We start from the raw sequence: 19701 nt of genomic DNA on the forward strand, positions 1-19701 counted from the left end.
GAGTTTCAAATAAAGATCCAGAAAAATTACCTGGTGGTATTTCTTCAGGATGTTGTGCATTTCGGCCACGTCTTCACTAGTAATAGTCTTGATGATGTATCTTTTGTCGTAGGAAGTGTGAAAACGAGCTCCACTGCGGGCCTGGGAGTCGTTGGGGAGGGGTGCGCTCCTGGTCAGGGAATTCTTCCCGGGTGGGGTAAGAGGGGAAGGAAGGGGGGGAAGATAACTAGTTAAAGGTGTGGCTTTCCGATTCCCAGATAATTTGTCATCGTTGCAAGTTTTCAAAAACATTTGTGTGTGGGATAAATTGGTAAGTAGGATGACAACATTTTTACATGCATCATAACTCACATTGCAAGCCTTTCAGATGAAATGAAAACAACTTGAATTGTACTATGATTCTAATATCCTTAAAGCAGGCTAATGTTTAGAATTATAATCAAAGTAACTTTAATCACTTAGTTCTTTTCAGAGATGGACAAGCTCTCAAAGTTTTCTTCTGAATAAAATTAGGTTCCAGTCATAAAAGAAAATTTTACCATCACTGAGCATTTCCTTACATGACAGGTATCATGCCAAGCATTTTGCACAGATTATTTCCCCCAATTCTGATAACATTCCCATGCAATGGTTGCGATTGCTATCATCATTACTTTACAGATGAGGAGTTGGGGTTAAGAGAGGCTTAGTATCTGGGCAAAGGGCACATAGCTAGTAAGGGAAGAGCTAGAACTCTGACTCCAGTGTGGCTGGCTCAGAATCCAAACTCTCAACTAGTAAACTACTCAACTAGTAAAGTACTTAACTTGCAGACTATGCTACCTGTGTGCCCCAGGAGGGGGAGGCAGGAGCCTGGGAGAGCGTCTTCTAAAACAGCTCCTCCTTAGGCGATTTGAATTTGGTCCATCTTCCACTCCCTACCACCATTTTTGAGAACTACTGATCTCCTGGAGGGTGGATGAGGGGCTCTTCTGACATCATTCACTCCAAGATCTGGTTCATGCTAGTGACACTGGCTAGGTAGGTCTACCCTTCTCCTCCCATGTGACTCTTCTGTTCAGATCTCCTCTTTCTTACATCCTCCAAGAAGCCTCCTCCTTGTCCCAGCCTCCTGACAATGGCCGTCCAGGCCATGGAGTCTAGCAAACCCCTGGCCCCAAGGAAGCCTCATCTCCATCCTTGCCAACTGCTCCTGAGCAGTGACTTTCACTCCTTGCCTGGCCCTGCGGGATGGCCTGTGTGGGATTCAAAGGCAAACATGCTTTCTCTCTTTAACTTCCTCTCTAAAGTGGGCATTCAAAGGCCTCAGTGGCCAAATGCTGTCAAGTTAAGGGAACATGGATACCTTTAGAGAGGCAGGTGATAGATAGCTCTGCCCATGGATTTGCAAAAGAAAGAGTGCCTTTCTGTCTAGTATATTCCAATCTCTTTATCCTTTCCTTCCTTTCTAGATGAAATCAACAGGACTGAACCACTTGAGGTAGAATCAGATTGCAGCAGTGCAGGGGTTCATGCAGGCCCTACCTATGCCTGAAGAGAAAAGTGGCCCATGAGCAAATCTTCATCTTCCAGGATTCTCACCTCACCACCCTGGCATCCCCTGCGGTGGATCACACGTTCTGCAATAGCACACCTTGATCTGAAGGCAAGCAGGCGCATCTGCCAGATGCAGAGTCCAGGCCACCAAGTAACTGAATTTGCTTTCCTTAGCTTATTAGAAAACTTGAGAGAAGGAAAAAAAAATCTACATAATCCCCAATGACTTTAAATAGCAAAACTTGGCAGTGTTCAGTTATTCTTAAGACAACTGAAATTTATTAGACGACTGAGAATGATAAAAATGACTTTCAGGATGAAAATGCCTATATTAACAAGAGTTTAATTCTTAATTACATCTTTTTTTCCTAAAACGAACAAGATCTCCTTTATACTACTTCCCACTTAGAACAAAAAGAAAGAAAATCAAAGTGAATTTCCCCTTGTGGGGTTTTAAATGCTAGCCCCCAAAAAGCAATTATTGCTCTTTGTTAGTGGTCTTACTTTTTTCTTGCAATCACTAATTTGCAAAAGGGTATTTCTTTCAAATAAAACAAGAACTCTAGGAACTGTAAGATTGCAAATTATCTTCGGGCATAAAATCAAAGTGGGAACAATCAAGTTTATGAAAGCCAGGTGGAGCAGACCAAGTGGAACAGACCTTAAACTCTGTCAAACTGACAATACGTGTAAAATAACTTTTGGTGGGATGGGGAATAGTAAAGGAGAACTGTATTCAGCACAGGATGGAATTCCAGCAGCCTCAGTTTCATAGATCGTTTTCTTATGTACATTAGATAGGACAGTATAACGTTCTCTCATGGGCCAGTGGGGTGAAATAAAATCGAAAGCTGCATAGTCATAGTCAGTGCATCTCAAACTTAACAAGCAACTGAATCACCCAGGGATCATATGAAAATGCAGATTCTGATCCAGCAGGTCAGGGGTGGGGCATTTTCAGAAGTAGATGCTGCTGCTGGAGTGGGTCTGCAGACCACACGTGAGAAACAAGGTCTACAGAATGGTGTTTACGCTGTGTTTTACTGGCATGCAGCATGTACAGTCTAGTGTATTAAGTACATTATAATTACAGACTTACTGGCACTCATGCCTTTCCCATTATATTCTCAACACCTCTAGTTTGATTAAAATGGGAAACTTTATAGTTCAGAATGATAATTCACGGCATTTACCTTACTAATTAATTAAAGAAGGGTTCAACAGTACTATGTACAAGTACCAATACAATGTACGGGGTTTTTTGTTTTTATTTTTTGAGACAGGGTCTCACTGTGTTGCCCAGGCTGGAGTATGGTGGTGTGATCTTGGCTCACTGCAGCCTTGATCTCCTGGAGTCAAGTGATTCTCGTGCCTCTGCCTCCTGAGTAGCTGGGATTATAGGCATGTGCCACCACGCCCAGCTAATTTTTGTATTTTTAGTAGAGACAGGGTTTTGTCATGCTGGCCAAGGTGATCTCGAACTCCTGGACTCAAGTGATCTATCTGTCTGCCTTGGCCTCCCAAAGTGCTGGGATTACAGGCATGAGCCACCATGCCCAGCCCAACGTACGGGTTTATAAAGGGCTGGAAACGTAAAAGCAAATCATGTAGGAACTCCTTAGCTCAGATACTACCTCTTCCCCAGTTTTTTGCCTTTTCTTTCAGTTTCAAAGGCATTATTATAGTCATATATGCAGACACTGGATTAGGATATCAGCCATGTCTTCACCCTGGGATAAAAAACCTTAAAAATTCGAATCTTGATTCTGTCTCAAATCACCATTTTAATAATCACATGAGTAGCCCCAACCCACACTATCTGAATATTTTTAAGGTTCATGAATATCAAATAACCAATGAAGTTAGGAACACTGTGTCAAAACATAGAATGTACCTTTCATATCACTATGAATATAAAAATACATAAATCAAGTGTATTAAAAGCCTTATCTGATAAGCAGGAAATCAAAAGAGTTAATGCAATTCTATACAAAACGCCTGATCCTTGGAATGATTCTAAGGCCTGGAAAAATCTAACTCATTATTTCACATTTTCACAATATTCCTGTGAGAGAGGAAAAGCCAGATCCATTTTTCCCACCTCAAGATAAAGAAACTAGCGTACAATGGAGCCAAGCAATGTGCCTAAGATTCCTGTCTAAAGCTTTCTCTGAACTAACCAAAAAGGCGATTTACAAAGATAAGACTAAACTTCTGTCATTATAATCATAGACTTTTTGTAGCCCTTAAAATGAAGTAAAATTGTTTATGTATTTTTATTTATTATTATCATTTACTTTCTTGCCTTCTTCCAAGGCATGAAGCAGATGTGTGTTTTTAAAGGCAGCCCAGGCAGGATACGGTGGCTCATGCCTGTAGTCTCAGCACTTTGGGGGCTGGGGTGGGTGGATCACTTGAGGCCATGAGTTTGAGACCAGCCTGGGCAACATGGTGAAACCCCGTCTCCACCAAAAATACAAAAATCAGCCAGGTGTGGTGGTGCATGCCTGTAATTCCAGCTACTTGGGAGGCTGAGGCACGAGAATTGTTTGAACCTGGGAGGCAGAGATTGCAATGAGCCGAGATCGCACCACTGCACTCCAACCTGAGCAGCACAGTGAGCCTCTGTCTCACAGAAAAAAAAAAAAAAAAAAAAGGCAGCATAGTGTAATGGTGAGGGCACTGGTCTGGGATCTAGAACATTCATCAGTTCTTGTAGATTGCATTTAGTCTCTTTGAGCCTCAGTTTCTGGGTCTATAAAGTGATAGAGAATAAGCCTGGGGAGAGAACAGGCTGAATTAGACCTCTACCTTGGATCTTTTATGACTCTAAAAATGGATTTACTCAGCCAGGCGCAGTGGGGCACGCCTGTAATCCCAGCACTTTGGGAGGCCAAGGCGGGCAGATCACCTGAGGCTGGGAGTTCGAGACTAGTCTGACCAACATGGAGAAACCCCGTCTCTACAAAAAATACAAAATTATCCAGGCATGGTGGGGCATGCCTGTAATCCCAGCTACTCAGGAGGCTGAGGCAGGAGAATCGCTTGAACCTGGGAGGTGGAGGCTGCGGTGAGCCGAGATTGTGCCATTGCCATCGCACTCCAGCCTGGGCAACAAGAGCAAAACTCCATCTTAAAAAAAAAAAAAAAAAAAAAAAAAAAAAGGATTTACTCGAAGACACGACTCGTTGCTCTAGGAAATGCTGTAAAGCATGGGCCTCAGAAGGTGACTCAGGACAACCGTCCCAAGAAACAGAGTCCAATCAGAAGACAGTACAACCATCACCTCGGCAGGGGCCTAATGATGGTTTAGGACACCTGGGCTGAGATGAAAGAGAAGATGCAGTGAAAATAACACTTCACAGATTCCAGAAGTATTCAGGACAACGTCAGCTAGAATGAGCACATGAGCTCAGGGAAGGAGGTCTTATATCTTCAACATAGTCACTGTGCTGCCTCAAAACAGTCTATCTACTGACACTGAATAAGAAACTCCTCAGTGTGCTTTGTTTTGTTGCAAAGGAAAAAGGAATCACAGCATGTTGTTGGATGCTTGGACAAGTTGGGAGGCCCTTGATGGAAACAGAGCTTGGGAGTGACCTTCAGGTGTCCCCAAGGGGTCCCTCCATTTATAAATAAATCTCAAAGAACATTAGAGTTGGAAGCAACCTTGGAGATGATTCCAAACCACTCAATATACAGATAAGAAAACAGACCCAGAGAGCAGAAATGACTTGCCCAACTCAGTTCTCCAACATCAGGTGGGCTGGTGTACATGGAGGGCCCTGCAGGGGCCCTGCCCAGAGCCTCCATCTCCCCCTGCCGTGCTGCTTCCCTGCCTGGGCTCCAGAGTATGGTGGGCATTATGAAGGGACAGTCATTTTTCCATAGTGACATACACCTTCTAATGCCAAGTTAGAGTGTGAGCCAGCTGGCACAAAACCAAACCTGTCTTTAGGTTTTCGATTTTGCCAAGTAAAGTGTGTAGAAAATATCATCAATAACAGCCACAGTGCTAATGCAGTCCAGAGTCTGTTATTTACACTTTTATTAACATGTGTACAAAGCTATCTGGACTCATTCTAGGACTGTTCATTACTTTGCATTAACTGAGTAGGAAGAGTAGGAGCTGTCTTCTCTCCAGGCAGGAGCTGAGACAGATGTGTTTGTGGAATAAGCCTTCAGGACAGGAAGACCGTGCTGCTGTGCCCTGGGCCCAGAGTCAGGCACTCACACAACGTAACACAGGGCTGAAGGAGGACCAGCACTTAGCATTTCCTGTGAGTCCTTTTGACTGTGGTGACGATGTCAACCATAAGAATTCTTCACATTTCTGACCATGTGGCCCACTGCATCATGTCTATTTAAATTAGTTTATGTGGTCTGAGAATTGTTGGAGGTTCTTGTTTTCCTCCTGTCACCGGTTTCTGCCTTTAGAAGACTGTCCCATCCACTTTTTCTGCTTAAAACTCCATAGATTTTCTTCACAAAGAATGCCAAAGTTGAAAGGAGCAATCTTTTATACTGGGAGTGCTGAATTCTGGGTTACTCTATATTCTATATGCACTCTCTATACTACTAAGCTGGGAGGATTAAAAAAAAACGAGAACAGGAAAAAAAGAAATTAAGATGAAATTCGCAAGTTAAGACCAGCTCTGCATGGAAAAAAGAAGGCCTAGCAGAAGGCATCATTTAGAAAAATTCTTTCTCTTCTCAATCACCTAATTTAAAAGGGCAAATCTGAGATGAAGCTGATCCTACCTAAGGCCTTAAAAACATCCTTTAGAGGGCTGGTTTAGTCCTCTTCATCTCCAAAGTAAAATATTCACTTTCTGGAACATTTACCCTTATCTACCTGTCTGTCTTCATGAGAAAGCAGCCAGATAAAATTACCCAGTGAAATCCACCCAGGCTTTGGAGAGATCTACTCTCATTGAAAAACAAATTCCTTGTCGTGGACACACTTGGAGAGTTACATGGTCTGCAATAAAGTGACATTATTTAAATTCAAAATTGGGGGCTGGGCGCAGTGGCTTATGCCTATAATCCTAGCACTTTGGGAGGCCGAGGTGGGAAGATCACTTGAGGCCAGGAGTTTGGGACCAGCCTGGGCAGCATAGTAAGGCTCTGTGTCTACATAGCATTAAAAAATTAGCCGGATGTGGTGGTGCGTGCCTGTAGTTCTAGCTACAAGGAAGGCTGAGGTTGGAGGATCACTTGAGCTGAGGAGTTCCAGGATGCAGCGAGCCATGATTGCACCACTGCACTCCAGCCTAGTTGACAGAGACTCTGTTAAAAAATAAAAACAGACAGACAAAATTGGGGATTCTGCACCTATCAGTTCAAAAGTGACAATAAGTTATTCCCTAAAGGCCTCAATAATAACTTACATGTTAAAAGGAGAATTTAAAATTTCACAAGGAAGTTTCAGATTGAAAATTCCCAGCCCACAAGGTCTTCCTTCTATTGCTGGCCCCTGCTCACTTCCCTGTGACCTCTCAAACCAGAGATGGGCAAAGGACATAGATGACGACAAAACAGAATGGACCCAGGAAGCAGCTTCAGAGTGTCAGGGTGATCCATCTCAACAGCAATGGGCTGAAGTAAGGGCTTTGAGTCCTCCCTCCAACTCACCCTTCCCACGTCCCTTACTCTGTTATCTGATTATCTGCAAAGAAAGACAGCTGGACTTAATGGTCTCTAAGCTTCCTGCTCATTCTTCTAATTATTATTCTGCTGTCGGTTTGTAGAGACTTAGGAAATGGTTGATGATTTATTATTAGTTTATGGGAAAAAAAATATAATAAACATGCACAAACTGCAAAAATACACTTTCTTCATTGGCTATTCCTTTTCTTCTTTCTATACATTTGATAGTTTCATATTATAAATTATGAAATTATTTAAAGTCACCTGTTCTAAATAAAAATACTGATACCATAACCCATCCCAAAAAAAACAACAGCCAAAATCAACTTTGGGAAAAACTGTCTCTTATTGAATAAATTAAACTAGTTTCAATCTTTTGGGAAAAAATGTCTCTGATTGAATAAATTAAACTAGTTTCAAACTCCAAGCATTCTTCTTCCTTGAGATATGACTCACATATCATATGACTCACCTATTTAAAGTATACAACTCAATAATTGTTTTTAATGTTTTCACCAAATCATGCAACCACGACCACAATCATTTTTAGAGCATTTTCATGACTCCAAAAAGAAACCTGAACCTATCTGCAATCACTCCCCTTCCTTCCCCTATCCCCCAGCCTAGAAAGGCCACTGATCTTTGTCTCTATATATCTGCCCATTCTGGACATTTCATACGGATGTAACCATACAGTACACAGGTGTTTGTGATTGGCCCAAACACTGATCTTGCAAGTGCCCTAGACACACTCATCCACCATGAGGCTGTCTCAGGATGAGTGAGGTGACCTGGCAAGTGCTCTCTACTCAGGCCAGCACCCATACACAATTGCAGTGGACACATCACAGCCAATAAATGTTGCTTCTAAGTTTGCTCCTAGCATAGGGAGCTAGAGAAAAACAAACAGTTGGACAAACATTCAAGTTCTAGGGCAAAGCTGTATGATGCAGGGCAGGTAAGAGTATGACAATTTAGTTCATTTTCGCCTATTTTGCAACTTGGTGAATAAATGTACTTTTTCCCATAGCCAAATACCTTTCCTAACTTACACTATCCTAGCTCAAACCACAAAAGCAGTGTTTGAGGCTCTGGTGCTATCTCGGTCCTCTCAACAGCAAATAAAGGAAGGTAATGATAGATGAAGCTCCCTCTTTAATGCCTTTTTATATTTATAACTGGAAATTTATTGTCCTTTCCCTTAAGAAAAGGATTAACGATGCTGTCCTTTCCCCCTTCCTCTAAACGTCTGCGCTGACGATGTTTATTTCCGCAGTTGGAGGTCCAGGATTAGTGGAGCCCCCAGAAGGGGGAAGGAAACATAAATGTCAATTTAATTAGCTCATTCTTACTGCCAATCTTTTCTCTAATAAAAGTGTCCTCATTTAGTAACAGTTACTTTTCCCTGTATTTTTTAAACAACCGAGCATTTTGCATATTTAATTATCTTAATTAATCACGTAAGTCTTGTATAATTTTTTTCCATTTTGATAGTCGTTTGTATACATTCTGCTAAAAATCATGTATGAAAAGTTTTTATTTTTAGTTGAAGGAGGGGCCACTTAAACTTTGCCATGCTCAAATATGTAAAGCCACTCTCGTATAAGGGAACATGCCAGTACCGTGCAGAACTCACGTGACAGCCATCTCCTCATGGTGGCACAGTAATAGATTCAGAGACCTGACAGCTGGGGGGCCGGAGAGAGCGCTGTGTCCCTCTCCTCATGTTACGGATGAGGAAACTGAGACCCACCAGGGGTAAGTGAGTGTCTCATGGTCACAGCATCAGTCACTAAAGATCCAAGACTCAACCAGGCCTCCTAAGTTCCCGGAAATATTCTTTTCCCCAACCCCGGCTACCTGTTTCATGGACTTGAAACCTGGAAACCAATCACTGCCCTGCTGACAGCTCAGGATTACGATTACATGCCTCGAATCACACAGTCCAGGAGACAGGAGCAACTTGTCTGGAGAAGGCTGCTTTCTGGGTCTGCAGTTGACATATCTGAGTGAGCACAGATGGTCCTCTGACCTCGCCAGAGAGTTAAAGACCAACGTGTGAACTTGAACATCATCATCAAGGATTTATTAAATGCCCACTGTGTTCAAAGCCCTGTGTTAAGCTCTTGGGGAATTTCAAAGAAAATCTAAGCTGTGATCTCAAGCAAAGAATAGCTTTCATTATAGAGGGGAGCAAGACACAGTGCAATTTAACACTTATCAATAATGAAACAACTTATCAGAAAAAAAGAATATAAAAATGAAAGGCAGTGACCAACAGAGAAAGGAGCAGAGTTGCAGAAACTTCACAGAGTGCCATGAGACCATCTTTTAAAATCTCAGCTGCTGTTTGACGATGATTAAAACACCAGGGGCCCAGCCTGGGCAACAGAGCGAGACTCCGTCTCAAAAAAAAAAAAAAAAAACCAGGGACCTGTCCCCAAGGCTCACGGTAAACACAGCGTTTAACCTAGAGAGAAGCACCCAGTGGCAAGGATGACTGACTGTCAGCTCTCTGTCAAAAGCCACGAGGCAAAACCCAAAGCAGGTTTGAGGTGGGAAACACAGGCTAACAGTAAGCCTGGGGTCCCAGGTGGGGGCAGGTGGTGGTAGGAACAGTAATTTGCTCAGCTCATAAACAGGACCTGAAACAGCGCAAGAAATGCCTGCTGATCCTGACAGGCTGTGAGGGAGCTTCCCCCAGTCTATCAAGAGGCTGTCCAATCAGAGAGGGGCCTCCCTTGGGTCTCAGCCTTGGTGCGTCTCTGAGCTGGGTGGAGTTTCCTTCCAGGGCAACTAACCTGTGAGGACAAACGGAGCAAACCCAACAGGCAACAACTGGTAATACAGGAATGACAGTGTTTAGGCATTCGAGGAGCAAGCACAGGGGTGATGGTGTAGGTTGAGCGTTAAGAGTTGGACCAAGGAGGAGTCCCACAAGCATGTCTGTGCCAATCTTCCCCACAGCTGGACCTCTGTTCCAACCTCATTCAGAGTTGTGACCCAAGATGCCCAATGCAGGCCACAAGCCTCACCAGGTATCCCACCACCACAGCCAGTCAACAGGTCAAAACCTCAACTCCATCTTCCTTTCTATCCACCGGTAGCCCCAAACATCCCTCCCTCTGTGACCCGCATCCCTGCTCTCTTAGCCTCTCGGGTCCCAGTGCCTCTGTGGCTCTTGTCCTTTGCCACTGGCCACTGAACCTGTGGGTTTACTTCTCTCAATGTCTTTTGAAGCTGCTCCATGCTTTACATGGTGGGTGACAGAGGCTTGGCTCACTGGGATTTCATAGCCTCCTGATTTCCTTATCTCCCTTCTATGCGTTCTATAAATTACAATGCAGTTAGCTTTAGAAAATAAAGACCTCGGGTGGGTGCAGTGGCTCACATCTATAATCCCAGTACTTTCGGAGGCTAAGGTGGGCAGATCCCTTGAGCCCAGGAGTTCGAGACCAGCCTGGGCAACATGGCAAAACTCTGTGTCTACAAAAAATACAAAAATTAGTTGGGCATAGTGGCACATACCTGTAGTCCCAGGTACTCAGGGGGCTGAAGTGGCAGGATCGATTGAGCCCAGGAGTTAGGTGGCTGCAGTGAGCCGAGATTGTGCCACTGTACTCCAGCCTGGGCAACAGAGTGAAACTCTGTCTAAAAAAAAAAAAAAGAAAGGAAGAAAAAGAAAAAAGAAAAGAAAATACAGACGTCATGACATCGCCATTCCCCTGGCAAAACCCACAGGGCTGCTCGCTGGCAGCAGAATCGACCCAGTGTCCCTGGTGTCTTTGTGTCTCTTGCTATTTTAACATCTTTATCCCCCACCATTCTGCCACCATCCAAATACCTTCACATTTCATGGGCTCTCCTGCCTTCTGCTTGGGCCCAGAGGGTTCACTTCTCTTCAAAGTCCCCATTAGCCCTCACTCACTTTCTTTCACAAGTATTTCTTATTTACTTATTTTTCATGTTTTTAGAGATGCTGTCTCACTATGTTGCCCAGGCTGGTCTCGAACTCCTGGGCTCAAGAGATCCCCCTGCACTGGCCACCTGAGTAGCTGGGATTACACGTGTGGCCACTGTCCTGACTGCAAATATTTCTTAAGTGCCTGGTGAGCCGAGCATTGTGCTAAACGGGGGACAGGCAGCCAGGAAACACAAACACTGCTCCTGCTCTCAGGCAGTTTAAAGTCAAAGTGAGAAATCTACAAGTGAAAGTTTCAGAGGATAGACTTGATATTCTAGAGATAAAGGCAGAATTCCCGCTGCCCCACTTCAAGTTTAGTATACACTGAAGGTCTTAACACTTTAGAATTTTATTTCTAAATAAATAAGAACATCAAAAGTTTAAAATGTTAGCTTTTAAAATTAATTATTTTAAAATTAGAATTCTCTATTACAAACACAAAGAAGAAAGGGCATCAGATGTGAATAATGAGGGATTCTAATTTAGGAGACACAGTAGGGGAAAAGCAAACCTGACATTATCCTCCACAGTGAACAAGAGGCCTCACTTTCAAATGTGTGGTCTATTTAGGTTTAACAGCATCAGCTCTCTCCTGCATAACTTTTTGGTTTCTGGGAGGCAACCCTCTCTGGCAGCTACTAAATGTAACTGAAGCCTCTGTTTGACTTCCCAGGGCTGTTTAATGTTCTTCATGAAAATCTGCACCCCTCTTTCCAGTCTCTCTGGGTATGAACATAAGAGACGATCAAATGAGTGTAAGAGACTGGAAGGAGGGGTGCAGATTTTCATGAAGAACATTACAAATCAAGATGCTGGGTTTCTGTAAATCTCGTTAGCATCTAATACAGAATCTGGTATGCAATAGTTTTTAAAGAAAGTGATGCTTCACCCTTTCTTCTCTCTGCATTCCCTAAAACAGCTAGCACAGAGCCTGACATGTGGTAGGTACAAACAAATACTTCCACTGGATAATTATGCATGAAATCCCAGACCTCAGGGTGATCAGGGCTTAAGGGGGCAGTGGTAATGGTAGACACAGGACTGCGGCTATAGTCACAGAAGAGGCCTCCTCCCAGGCAGCATCCATCCTGAAACACACCTTTAAAATGTGACGATGGATATCATGCTGGCCACACAATGATCAGAACCCTGATGCCACACTGATTCAACCCTGAGCACATTACAAACCAATCATGCAATTTAAAAATGCCCTAATGAATTGGAAAAAGTTCTGAATCTAGAAGCACTGGTTACACACATGCGCGAGCACACACACATACACACACACAGAGGTTTACATATGTATGTTACATGGTACTGTTATTAACAATGAATATTCTAGAATTGTTCTTTGAATTTGTCTTTAACGACAAGGAAAAGTCATTTTTAAAAGATATTCCTGAAATCAAAACCAGAGGAAAGATACAAATGTTTACTGAGAAAGCAGGAATGTTTTCATTTTTCATTTCATTATCCTTTTCATTTATCTTAAAAACTTTTTAAGAAGTTTAAATTCACCAGTAGGGGTCAATTGCGTAGGTTACTTAACTATGTTCTACTTTAATCAGAGTGGTCTCCACGGACCAATACCTACTTTTTTCAGGTGTAGCAAAAAGGTGGTCACACAAACAAGACAAGTCGGGACCATTTACCCACTTGGCTGAATGGAAAGGTCTGAATACGAGATAAACCAGACGATGGAGCCCCTAACCACCACATTGATTTAGAGCCGCTTGTCCAACATGCAAGCAGTTTGGAAAAATAAACACAGCAGGCAATGCCTGTTCTCCTTCTGCTATCCAGTGTCCTCCAAAACACTATGAAAGCCTAGGTCACTGATCCTACTTTCCAAGTCAGTTGGGAAAGAATATTCAAAAAGCAGCTCACATTGATAAGCTCAGAAAAAGAGTTGGTTTTTTTCCGATATACGCCGTCTTCAGCAGCCAGTACCCAGGAGTGACAGAGGCAGCCGGTGGGAGACTCTACTCAGCAAAGGCACATTAGCAAGCTCCGGGAAAGGAAAACAAGGTTGCTTTTAGTCATCTGGTGCCACATGTGCCAAACGATACCTGTTACTTGGACTGGGCATGAGGATTGAACTGTCTGGGCAGTAACAATGTGCCAGGCAGCTGGAGCCCCAGGTCCTGGCCCCTGCCCGTCTGCCGCCTGAATCCCTGCAGTACACAGGGGCCTGCAAGGTGACCCTGGAGCCAGAGCTGTCACAACTGCCCTCCTTTCTTAAAAACCAAGTAGCCAATAGACTGGGATACAGCCCCAGATTTACGATCCTGTTTTCAGTTGGAACTCAGGGTCCCTGACCCTGCTGAAGAATTTTAAGAGGTACAGACACTGGGAAAGAAATACAGGACTGAGGAGGGAAGAAGAGTATACCTCTGCAGTACTAAAGTGACTCTGAATACACACTTTTTCTTTTTTTTTTTTTTTAATAGAAATACAGTTGCCAAAGAGAAAGCAGCAATTTAAATACCAAAAGCAGCAGGCAGAGCTAAGGAAAGGAGGAGTGTTCGAATGATTAATCACATTCACACCACTCTCCCCAACAGGGAGCTCTCATGTGAAGAGTTTAACGGACTTGCCAATTAGTTACTTGTGAATCATCCTCCACTTTCCTAATTTTCTTTCAAAGTTTGTACTCAGCAATTTACACTGACTTCAATATCAACTTACGCAGTTTTCTTTGTAGGGTGAAAAAAAGGGAAGGAAAACCAGTTCATGTCTTTGCATTTCAGCAACTAAATTGGTCATCTGAGGAAATTTTAAAAACTACTTTTCTCTGCTGCAGTGCAGAACTCAGATCGTAATGGGTTCATTTTGGATCTCATTTGACAGAATTGATTATGACAAGAAATAGAAAGACTTTATTTCAATAATGAATTGAGGAATCTAACAAGATAAGATGCATGGGCCCTCAAAAGTCAGTCTCTGTGAAATGCCAGTGAAATTGTTTTATTAAAACAAAACCCAGCCAAACAAAAAAAGGATGTGGACAGAAGGAGGAACACACTGGTGTTCAGCTTTTCTTAAGGCAGAGGAGATTTTCTTAAGACACTGAAGGTATCTGCTGTTAATTCCTTTAAAAAAAGCATCTAGTTCATTTTCAGGTGGCCTCTTTAAATTTAGTAATGGTTCTAAAATGATACAGAATTAAATTTTAATTTCAGAGAAACGCTTTTTACTATTCTAATAATTATCTGTTAAAAGTTAATTATTTTTACAGCAGTAAATTTCAAGTCCATAACTGTGATCTAAGGTCTCTCTTAAAAATTAAGCCCCAAGGCCAGGTGCACTGGCTCATGCTCTGAGAGGATGCCTTGAGGCCAGGAGTTTGAGACCAGCTTGGGTAACATAGTGAGACCCCAACCTCTACAAAAAAAAAAAACTTAGCTGGGCATGGTGGTGCACACCTGTAGTCCTAGCTACTCTGGAAGCTGAGGTGGGAGGATCACTTGAGCCCAGCAGTTTGAGGCTGCAGTGAGCTATGATCACATCACTGTACTCCAGCCTGGGCGACAGAGCAAGACCTTGTCTCAAGAAAAGAAATGCCCTAACAGGAGTGTTGGCTCCCATGCAGTTTTAATAGCAAATGAGCAACCACATCCTTCCTGTCCCACTAGCCAGCCCTCAGCTCTTCTGTGTACACAGAGCCTCAGCTCAGGGTCTGGACCTCCATGCAAACCACAACCCCAGGCCATCTTGAGACAATGTCACTGGCAGCCTGGTCAGCACTGCTTTCTCCAAACATGGCAGCCTCTCTCATGCCTGAGCAAACATATGAGAAATTCCTGGAAATTTTTGGCAATGGTACAGAGAGAGCAGTGGGAGCACAGATCTTTAGGAAAGTGTGCTAACTATCTCAGTTTGCCTCAGGGACCCTATTCTTCAGAGGAAAATACAGGGTAAGCTCTATCAGTACTCAATCTGTAGTCACCCAGGGTGGCAATATGTCACTTAATGCAGTAATAAATTCAGATTTTAAATTGAAGGCAAATTAGGACTAGATTTGAAGGGACTTAAGTCAGTATATGTTGAGCATCCTTTATTTGAAATGCCTGGAGTCAGTCATATTTCAGATTTCAGAATATTTGCACAGATAATGACATATCTTGGGGATGGGGTCCAAGTCTAAACACAAAATTTATCTATTTCATATACACCTTATACACATAGCCTAAAGGTAATTTTATAAAATATTTTAAATAATTGTGTACATGAAACAAAGGCTGTGTTGAGCACTTAACTGTGGAATTTTCCACTTGTGGCATCATGTTGATGATCAGAAAATATTCGATTTTGAAGCATTCTGGATTTCAGATTTTCTGATTGGGATGCTCAACCTGTCCCTTAGATTTCTGCTTTTAAAAAAAATCCTTAGCATCAACGAATCTGGTTCGCTATATGAAACTTGGGTAACCAATGTCAAATCCTTTCTTAGAAAAAAATGATCATGGCTCAACAGTTATTTAAAGAGTTAAAATAGATGTTTAAAAGTGAGAATGAAGGACCAGGCCAGTGTGGGGAGGAGAGCAGCAGTGCACATTTTTATGTGGTGGGAATCAAGATGAAGAGGAAGACGCACCACAGGACACACCCAGGATGTTGGGTTCCTAGTGCTGACCACAGTGCTATGGTCACTCCACAGTCCAGCACTGCAGTGCACGAAGGGTGCCCTTTGACAAAAATGCTGTGGCAAGAGTCTGACCAACTTGAAAAGCAGCAAATCAGTAAGATAAAGATTCCTGAGAGTCCTAAGTAGCCTCTACAAAGATAGAAAACATGCACACTCACACAGGCTACTGACATGTCTGACAGCAGAAATTAACAGGCAGCTCTGCTAGCCTGTTAATTTCCACCTGGAAATGAGAGTATTATGTAAAACCCTCACATGCTCAGTCTCCTTTCAAAGAACCGTAATATATTTTCCTACTGACTTTTGTACCGACATGATATGTATAGAGGTCCCCAATCAAGAGAACCCTTTACTTCAGCATGAACATTAAAAACTTCTTAACGCAAAATTACTATTACATAATACTTTTATTGACAAAAATATAGATCCTAATTTACAGAGCAAAAGGCATGGCAAAATCCATTTCCTGCTGGAAGCAAATGTTACAAATGCAACTCACCTGGAAATCTTGATCATCAATTCCAAACCTCTCCCGCAGGTTACGGAAGACCATCGGGCAGTATTCCTTAAACTTGAAATGGCTCGGCATGTTTTCTCTGAAACAGTCACAGCGTGGAATAAAGCTCAGAGAGAGTCAATCAGACTTGCATCTGCCACCACTGAGTTCCACAGGTAGCCAAAGAAGGGTTCGGAGTTCACTGTCTACCAAAAGGACAGGTGTGCTTCCTAGAACCAGGTACAACCCGCAGGAAGATCCAGGAGACACAGGGGGCTAGACGGATGTCTGTCTGTCTCCTTTGTCACAGGCACGCTTGGACTATGTGACCTCTTTAAATCCTGGCCACACACTGCAGCCATTCCTCAAAGAACAAGAGGTGGGGAAGGAAGGGGCCAGGCAGGGGGATCAGTGAGGGAAAAGCACAACGGCGGGAGAATGAGTTAGGAAGAGGCAGCGGAGCAAGGTTCTCTCTCAGCTACTGCCGAGGAAAGGAGGGCCACTCCCTCACCCCCTAAAAGGCCTGTTTTATATAAATGCGACATTCTAAATTTGCATAGAGAAAATTCTCTCAAAGTCAGCTTCTAAACAGTTACGAGAAAAATTAACACATCAGCTTCACATAAGGACAATGGCCCCCTGAAGACATTTCATAATTGGTCTGGCACGGTGGCTTACACTGCTCACTTGTAATCCCAGCACTTTGGGAGACTGAGGTGGGAGGACTGCTTGAGGCCAGGAGTTTGAGGCCGGCCTAGGGAACAAAGACCCCTGTCTTTACAAAAAGTTTTTTAAAAAATCAACTGGGCATGGTAACTGCACCTGTAGTCCCAGCTATTCGGAAGCCTCAGGAAGGAGGATTGCTTGAGCCCAGGAATTTGAGACTGCAGTGACATATAGTTTCGCCACTGCACACCAGCCTGAGCAACAGAGCAAGATCCTGTCTCAAAAAAAAAATTTCATAATTATCCTCACATGGGAGTGATTTGAGGTTCACCTAATCATTCGAAATTGTTTCCCTCTTTGTGTTCCCACGCAACCAGATATGCATATAAATTATACATATGAACACACCCCTCCCTTAACATACTTTGCACACTGAACTATAACAGTTTTTGTATGTGTCAGTTTTTGTACTCTGAGCCCCTTGAGGGCAGGGCCATGTCTTCTATATGATTGCATATCTAGCTCTCAGTGGACCACCTAACATGTAATAGGTGCTTCATAATGACGTCTAAAACGACATCCAAATGAAGGAGAAATGTTCTCAATGCCCAACATGGCATCTAATTGTGCCTTATGAAAATGTACCTTCGGTCTTTATTGTTCTATGATGGAGTCATTGCTGTTCATAAATCATCATTTTCAAAGTTCTGTGTACAAGAGCAGAGGTTTATAACTGCTCAAAAATCCAAGCAATTTACAGCTTCAAAAATTTGAATTATAATGAGAATATCACTTTCAACGTATAAGATATTCATAAAGAACAATATGCCATATGGCAAAGGATATTATCCCAGAAAGCCTGCTGTTGCTTCTCTAAAAATGACAGATGGTTATGTTTATCACAGGATTAACTTCATCAGCAAAACTTTACTCCCACCCATTGACAAATTATGTGATTACAAAAATTCACAAAACTTGTACTCCCAGCAGCCACGCTAGTCTTATGAAAGGTTATACTTGTACTTACTTGTTAAAAAGGTGATTGTCCACCTTTATTTTTGAATAGGCTTTGAAGTCATCTGGCATCAACATAACAGGGATTTGAACATGGCTCAGTTCATTGATCTAGAAAAATATAAAATAAATAGCATGGGTTATTACAATCCAGGTGAGGAGGACTTGACTTGAATGTGTACCTTGGGAAAAAAAATATGGTGGACACAGGAACTTCTCTTCCCACCCACCCTCCTTCCCTCTGCCATCATAATCTCTCTTCCTGTCTTCCTAATTCCCACTTCTTACATCTGTCTGATGCTGGGTCCATGGTGGCCACCGGACGGCAGTGGTGAGGGAGATTCAATCCTCATGCCACCTGTCCCTGCTTCTTGCCCATCCACTCTCCCTACCTTCCCTCCAGAACCTCATCCCACAGCCCTTTGGTCACATGTCCAGGACAACTTCCCTCTGTAAAGAAAATGTTATCTGAGAAAGAAAGCTTTTAAATTTTTCATGTAAATATTTGTTGGATTAATGGACGTGATTTATATATTGAACTCCAAGAACAACACTCATCTGTGTGCTCTTTACTTCCCTTACAGGAAATAAGTTTAAAAATAAAGATTGGGGTGGGGCATGAATTTACCAAAAGAAGAACCTCCATTCAGGGAAGGAAGAAGACATGTGGCCCCAGGACTATAAGAGAAGGAGGTGGGTTGGACATGAGTCAAGAACAAAAGCAAAGATGTGCTTCCAAAGGACAAAGGGTAAGATCAAGTTCCAGTGAATGACAAGGACAGCTTTGGACACGATTTTGAAAAACCTGAACTTTCTCTTGGTTAACTATTTTTGCTTGTTGACTTTCCTTGTTTCTAGCAATAAAAACCATGTCAAAGATTTATGCTTCCAGTAGGATAGAAGGCAGGTACGCTGAAGGATTCTCAGTTACAAAAACAAAACAAGCAAACAACAAAAGAATGAGCTGCTTGATAGAGCAGAGTTTTTTGGTTTTTTTAAATCACATGCTGGGTTCACAGACAGTAGAGGGAATCTCCAAGACACCTTTCTTCCCCCAAAGTGAGTTTAATCCACAGGGAGTGTGGGGACCATTAAGCAAGCCTGAAAGGAGGGACTCTGAGGACAAACGCCAGTTTCAACACTTACTTGGGCCAAACGAAAGCTGGGAGCTCAACAAAGCCTTCAACATTAACCTGAGATCCCTGAAGGAAGCCTTTGAAAGTGGCCCCAACACCTGGCAGAAGTAAACGCAAATGATCTCTGGAGGAGAGCACCCCCTGCCAGGCCTCCAGGCTTCCCACAGATGAAGATCAATCAAACATGAGCTCACAGAGATAGCAACGACTGATTAATATTTTCAAGACGTTAGTTACTAAGATGATCAGATACAGAATTTTTTAAGCTGTGAGAAATTATACGGAAATAGAAGATGTACAAAAGATGATTATATTTGAAAAAATAATGATTCAGAATTTTCCACAATTAATGAAAGTTATAAATCTGTAGATACAGTTGGGCACAGCGGCTCATATATGTAATCCCAGCAATTTGGGAGGCTGAGGCAGGATGACTGCTTGAGCCCAGGAGTTTCAGACCAGCCTAGGCAACAGACTTCGTCTCTAACAAATAAAAAAATAACAAAAATTAGCTGGGCATGGTGGTGTGCACCTGTAGTCCCAGCTACTTAGGAGGCTGAGGAAGGAAGATAAATTGTATCCAGGATTTCGA

General features: G+C 42.7%; 1 protein-coding gene across 3 annotated transcripts in view; it reads right to left on the reverse strand.

Annotated features, from left to right (window-relative positions):
• PIP4K2A (phosphatidylinositol-5-phosphate 4-kinase type 2 alpha) overlaps positions 1–19701 on the reverse strand; it is a 179754-nt gene that overhangs the window by 57713 nt on the left and 102340 nt on the right. Inside the window, exons 2-5 of one of the 3 annotated variants that reach the window (XM_055296744.2) lie at positions 17987–18084; positions 16297–16393; positions 10714–10836; positions 31–183 (exon numbers count right to left, since the gene is read on the reverse strand). In XM_055296744.2, coding sequence (XP_055152719.1) covers positions 31–183; positions 10714–10836; positions 16297–16393; positions 17987–18084 — 471 coding nt within the window. The remainder of the gene's footprint in view (positions 1–30; positions 184–10713; positions 10837–16296; positions 16394–17986; positions 18085–19701) is intronic. The other 2 variants (XM_055296747.2, XM_063611074.1) reach the window with 2 other exon arrangements.

Source organism: Symphalangus syndactylus, chromosome 10 (genome assembly GCF_028878055.3).
Source record: "Symphalangus syndactylus isolate Jambi chromosome 10, NHGRI_mSymSyn1-v2.1_pri, whole genome shotgun sequence".
Taxonomy (NCBI): domain Eukaryota; kingdom Metazoa; phylum Chordata; class Mammalia; order Primates; family Hylobatidae; genus Symphalangus; species Symphalangus syndactylus.